We start from the raw sequence: 6356 nt of genomic DNA on the forward strand, positions 1-6356 counted from the left end.
CCCCCGCGCCGCCCCACGTGCTCCGGGCGTTGCCGCCGAGCGCCGCGCACGCCGCCGCAAAGTGTCGCAAACCGCGCCCCCGCCCGTGCGCCCGCCCGCGGCGCTGCCGCAAAGCGCGGCCGGGAAGATGGCGGCGCGCTGGGCGCTGAGCGCGGGTGAGGCTGAGGGGACGCGGCGCTGCTTTGGGAGGGGCTCGCTGGAGAGGAGGACACCGGGTTGGTGGGAGGGATGGAGCAGCTGTCGTGTGAGGGAAGGCTGGGGGAATTGGGGTTGTTCAGCCTGGAGAAGAGAGGCCTCGGGATGACAAGTTGTATCCTTCCAGTGTCTGAAGGGAGCGTCCAGGAGTGATGGAGTGAGAGTGTTTATAGGCGCCTGGAGTGACAGGATGAGGGGGATGGCTTCAAACTGGCAGCGAGTAGGTTTAGATTAGATATTATGAAGAAATTCTTCCCTGTGAGGGTGGAGAGGCCCTGGCACGGGTTTCCCAGAGAAGCTGTGGCTGCCCCTGGATCCCTGGAAGTGTCCAAGGCTGGGCTGGACGGCGCTGGGAGCAGTCTGGGATGGTGGAAGGTGTCCTGGCCATGGCGAGGGTCCTTTCCAACCCAAACCGTGCTGTGATTTTACCATTCTGTTCATGCCTCCCTCACTTTCCCTTCTCCTCCGTTCAGGTGCTGCCTGGGCGCGGGGTCTCCTCAGCTGGGCACGGCCAGAGAGGTGAGTCTGGCCCTGTCACCCCTGCTTGGGCACAGGCACTGCCCTGCTTGGGCACCTGGGGCTGGGCTCTGGGGTGCCCTGGCTTGGCCATCTCCCCCAGCCATGGAGCTGTGGGAACAGGTCACTCTCTGCCCCTGTGGTGTCTTTCTGTGTATTCAGAGCTTGTGCCACAATGGAGGTGTCTCTCTCCTCACTTCTTTCTGTTGGACATCCATATTTTCTCTGACAGTCACAGTGGTGTGGTATCTGTGCTGTCCCCATTCACTGCTTTCCTTACTTGCTGAAGTTTCCCCTCATTCTGGAGGAATCCCACAGTTGTGCTGTAGGAGCACTGGAACTGCCAGCTGTGTCCCTGAAAATACCTGAAAAAATATTCCATGACATCGAAATATGTGTATTGTGCTAATCTCTGCTCACATATTATTGTGGACAGTGGTGTACAATGCCCTTTTGGCTGTTTGCCTGTTGTTTTTAAGATGCTTTGCACAGGTTGGCCACACACACAAAGACATTCAAGACTCAGGAAAACTCACAGTATTTGGTCTTGAACTCATCTGTTTCTTGTAGTCACCAGTGGCTGCTGCTTTATCCAGGCAGCAGGGGGCAAAATGTAGCTTGGTTTTTCAGAACTGAGCTGAGCAAACTGCCTGAAAATTGATTTTATTGTTATCAGCTGTCTGGTTTTTAGATTGACTTGATTGTGTTTTGGAAGTAGTTTAGAACACCTCTCTTCTCAAAATTCACAATGTTTGTAAATCTCTAATGCTCTGAGATACTCAGCCCCTTGAAAAACTAGAAATTTTCACTGCTAAGTGTGTTGTTGGTTAAAGTTAAATAAGTATGGAAAGTACCTTGGGAAAGGTACAAATGGAGTGTGTGAGTCCTAAACCTCACAAGAATATCAGAACAGAGGTGGCTGTGACTTTGTGTGACAGTCTGAGGACACTTCATGTGGAATCCCATATTCATGGTTTGCTTTAAGAAGCTTGATTCATGCTGAGTTAAAAATCCCTTTCAGTATAAACTACAAAGGATTCAATAATTTGGGGATTTTTTGAGTGTACAAATGTGCTGGTTCTCTTTTTCAAGACAGCAAGTTCACAATTGTCTAGATAAACTGGGCAGGGACAAAGCACTCTTGTGTTCAGCAGCTGAGGCTGAGGTCTTGCCTTGCAGGTGGCTGCCATCTGGGAGCCTTTTTCCTCTGTCCTGCATCCACACCAGCACATCCCTGCAGAAAATTGGGAAGTGGGAGAAGAAGAACAGGATTGTTTACCCTCCCCAGCTGCCTGGAGAGCCTCGCAGACCAGCTGTAAGGATGCACCTGAGAATGTCCTCACCTGAGAATTTCTGAACAGACTGTCACTGTTTGCACAGGGTGACTGCTCAAGGCACTAGTTTGAAAGCTTGTTGCTCATTATTTAGGATTTTATTCAGTTTTTGGCTGTATTGTAGAAGTTGATATCACTTGGAATGCTTTCCATCTCTAAATTATATTGGAGCCTCGAGTTACTGGGAGCTGCTCACCTACTCAGTGTGTGGTTGAAGCTGTAAGGGGCCCATCCTCTTTTTGTAGAAGTTTCTGAACTACGAGGAGGTAGAAGTTATACTGTCAAGAACTGATATTCTGGAATTCCATTGTTATCATTTTTCTTCATTAGGAATTGATGTGTTGTGGCTTCTGTTACACACGCTGCTCAGCAAATTAAAAGTATTTACATCTGAAAAGAAATGGGGTTTTTTAGGCATGTATTTTGTGGGCCATGAGCATTTATTGATTGCTTTTGTGAGCATTGTGGCCTAGCACACAGAAATCCCTGCTGTGGGCTGTGCTGACTGGTGCAGTGTGTGTGAAAATGCAGCTATTGACAAACTTGTTTATTAAATCAGTGTTTTCCCTGTTTATCAAGAGTTCCATCTCTTTCAAATTTGTATTGATGTTAGATTCTACCAGCTGGTGCTGGTCTCTGTTAGCAGTAATGTAAAATGGGTCTGTGGAGGCAGCACTTTGTGCCAATCAAACATGAAACCCTCTTCACTTCTCCAGGGCTAATTAAGTTCATTCTGGTGATATTGTTTATTTGCTCTCCCAGTAAGTGGAGTTGATAGCAGGGTAATATTTTTAAGGCTGAATGGGCATGTCAATCTTTGCTTCTAAAGTGGGGAGAATGAGAGGAAAAGATGATGATAAACCTTCTGATTATCTTTTTCAGGGACTTCTGCTTATAAACTGTCATAAGATTAAATTAAAATTTCCTGTGTGCCAGCATCTTTTTTTAGTGCTTTCATTTCAAATGTCAAAGCTATGTGCTGTTCTCATAGTAGGCAGAGCCATTCTTATTTTATTCCTAGTAAGAACATAGATTGTGGAGCAGACATGGATGCTCCATTCCTGTTTTCACAACAAAATTATTCATCCTTTAACTTTTTTTTTTTTTGCCCCTAGGAAATATATCACTGTCGGAGGGAAATAAAATACAGCAAAGATAAGATGTGGTATCTGGCAAAACTGGTAAGCAAAGAGTACTTTGCACTGTACTTGAGAGAATGCAAAATTTAATTGCTGTATTTGTCTTAAGAGCCTCATTCAGTCACAGTTTAATCAGCACTTTTATGGAAGAGTCCTGGGGATGAGCATCATCTGGACAGGGAATGGCTTTAGTTTGGTTTAGCTGTAAGGTATTACAGTGAAGAAATGGTAATTAAGGAAATTACAGTATTTTTGTTTTTATAATAGCAGTATAATTTAAATGTTGTCTTCTGAATAAGAGAAAGGAAATAACTTGTAAATGCAGAAATTAATTTTAACACTTTGATTGCAGATAAAAGGAATGTCCATTGATCAGGCTCTCGCTCAGCTGGAATTCAGTGACAAAAAGGGAGCAAAGGTGATCAAAGAGGTAAATAGCAATATTCTTTAACACTCCTGGTTTCCAGAAAACTTTAAAATCAATACCTGTCACCAGAAGTTTGGAGGTGTTTCTACTTCTGTGGGTTTTTGTGTTTAAAGTAAACCTGTTGGGAGCACATTCTAACAACATATTTTTGTTGCAGTCATGTAATGTTGTGACTTATGTGAGTATGTTGGGGTCACTTTTGCTGGCTGTTCTAACTGGACATGGTGATAAATTCCATGTGGGTGTCCTCTCCAGCAGTGCTTGGTGTTAAGTTCATGGTAAAAGGTGCAGAATCCTGGTCACTAATGGCTGCTACATCTGTGTGCTTTGGTTCTTAAACTGTAAGAGATGAGGGACATTATTGAAGAGAGGACTGAGTTCTGTAAAGGTACAATAGCTCTGAATACACTGTGGTAGTTTGGATTTTCAAATTACTCATTTTCTTGGCTGAAGCATTGACTTCTGGTATAATTATGGCAAAGAAATGTCCTGTATTAGCTGAAAAGATTGAATGGACCAAGTTCATTTTGCCCACCTTGGAATTTATTTCTAGTCAAATGTCTAATTACACAAAGGTCTGTGGAGGGAAGGCTGACAAATGCTGGTGGAAAACATATTTTCTACTCCCTTTCCTCCCCAAAAATACAATAAAATGGTCCTGAGGCTTTTTCATTCTATGCAAGGAACATCCTTATGTATAAGATGCTTGTCTTTTAACAGTTTTTATCTTTATAAAATACTTTTTCTATAACTGACTTAAACTTGCAATTTCTTTCATGTTATCTAGAGATAAGAAATAGCATTGCTTAAATTCCTCAATATTTCCATTTCTTTTCCTTTTGTTACAGGTTCTGTTAGAAGCACAGGAAATGGCTGTAAGAAAGCACAATGTGGAATTCAAATCAAACTTACACATAGGTACATTTTTTTAATTTAGTGCATTAGAAAAATGTCATCCTACTCTATCCTACCCTGTGAAAATGTGTTATATTTAATAAGATTTTGATGTTTGAAATCACCAGAAGAGAATAGAGGACAGTTCCTTAACGTTACCAAAACATGAAAGGCACATGTTTGTGGCATTTTTAAGATGGATGTATCCATCTGAGAATGGAATTTCTGCAAACAGCTTCTAGTTTTTAATGTTTCCAGTCAGAGATGCTGGAAGCTTTGTTTGGGACTTGTACAATTTGATTTGCAGAATCAAAGTTAAATTTCCATCAAACACAGTATAAAAGTAAATGGGTAATGACAGTAAACTTCTTAATAAAAAGACTTGGCTGTAGATAATTTGCAGGATAAGCATGTAATAACTAAAGTGCTTTTTAGCCTAGAAAATGTTAGAGAAATGTTTACTCTTTGATGTTTTAAGCCTCACAGAAAAAATTCCCATTTTGTCTCATAGGGGATAAATTTTACTCAACTGACCTCATAAGCTTAAAGTCACCTGGACTGTAGAGAGATTTGATTAGAATTCTTTAAAGCCTTCCATGCCTCTGCCACAAGAAGGCTGAGCTGTAGTGTAGGACTGGATGTGCAGATAATGAAAATACCTGTGATGAATGCAATAAAGGGAGAAAGGAGGGAAAATGAAGTCTGTAAGACTTCACAGGAATTCATGAGACAAACTACTGAAAGGCAGTGAAATGAATACCACCTTCAGAAGAGCTGTATAATCTAGTAAGTGCTCAGTGTGACTTGTCCTTCAGCACATATTTATCTTTGTGTGCCTGCCTTCTAAATTCCCCTTTTTGGTGCTCCTGAAGAGCGTTAATGCAGCTCACGGGTTCCTCTGTAGAAGCGATCTGCTAAATGTAACAGAAGAAAGATGGAGGGGAGAATCCCAAGTCGAATTAACTTCCTAGAAGTAGCCATGAAAACTCCCCTGGCAGGACAGGTGTTTTATTGCAGCTGTAGCAGTTTGTGCTTGACTGAACCATCTTCTCTCCCTGTCCTGTTTCCTCAGCGGAGTCGCAGACGGGCAGGGGCCGTTACGTGAAGCGCCTGCGGTACCACGGCAAGGGCATGTTTGGCATGATGAAAATCAGCAGGTGCCACTACTTTGTGAAGCTGGTGGAAGGTCCTCCTCCTCCCCCAGAGCCACCAAGGACTGGCTTTGACCAAGCAAAGGAATACGTGCAGCAGCTGAGAAACAGAACCCTGGTTCACACACTGTGACACACTTTAGTGGCTGTAGAGCTGTCTCATGTTGGGCAATGTAATTGTGTAAAGGAATAATTAAAGGCATGGTTTAGTTATATCTTTGGTGCTGCTGGAGCTGGATGATGTGAGAAAAATCATGGGGTTTCCCTTATTTGTTAAGTATGGAAAGTATTGTCCAGGATATGGAAAAAAGTATTTGTCAAGGGTATGGAAATTCTTGGAGCAGCAGATGTTACTTTTTCTGAGTTACTTGGATCACAGCATTCAAGCTCGACTCTGGACTGTCAAATCTAAAACTTAAGGTGCTGTTATAAAGCTTGGTGTCTCTGCTATGTATGGTGAGCCTTTTAGTGTAAAACTCTGTGCTTGACAGTCATGTTGCAAGATCAAACCTCAAACTAAAATGTGACATCTTAAAGTAGTTACAACATTGGAAGAAAACAAGTAACAGTGGACAAAACCAAGTAACAATAACATCTCAGAATATCAGACATCAATTTTTGGCTTATCTGGACTGTAACAGCCTTCATTGTGTCTTGGGAATTGTGTCTGGGAGAGGGAAATTAAAAAATCCTTGGGAGT

At 42.8% G+C, this 6356-nt stretch overlaps 1 protein-coding gene across 1 annotated transcript; it reads left to right on the forward strand.

Moving 5' to 3' along the window:
* Positions 1-46: 46 nt before the first annotated feature.
* Positions 47-5871, forward strand: MRPL22 (mitochondrial ribosomal protein L22; the record flags this gene model as incomplete). Its single annotated transcript, XM_030957712.1, has 7 exons — positions 47-155; positions 669-714; positions 1891-2026; positions 3161-3226; positions 3537-3614; positions 4460-4529; positions 5578-5871. Coding segments are annotated over 7 exons (717 nt in total), but the record flags the coding sequence as incomplete, so codon positions are not given.
* Positions 5872-6356: the final 485 nt, after the last annotated feature.

This window comes from Camarhynchus parvulus, chromosome 13 (genome assembly GCF_901933205.1).
Source record: "Camarhynchus parvulus chromosome 13, STF_HiC, whole genome shotgun sequence".
Taxonomy (NCBI): Eukaryota; Metazoa; Chordata; class Aves; order Passeriformes; family Thraupidae; genus Camarhynchus; species Camarhynchus parvulus.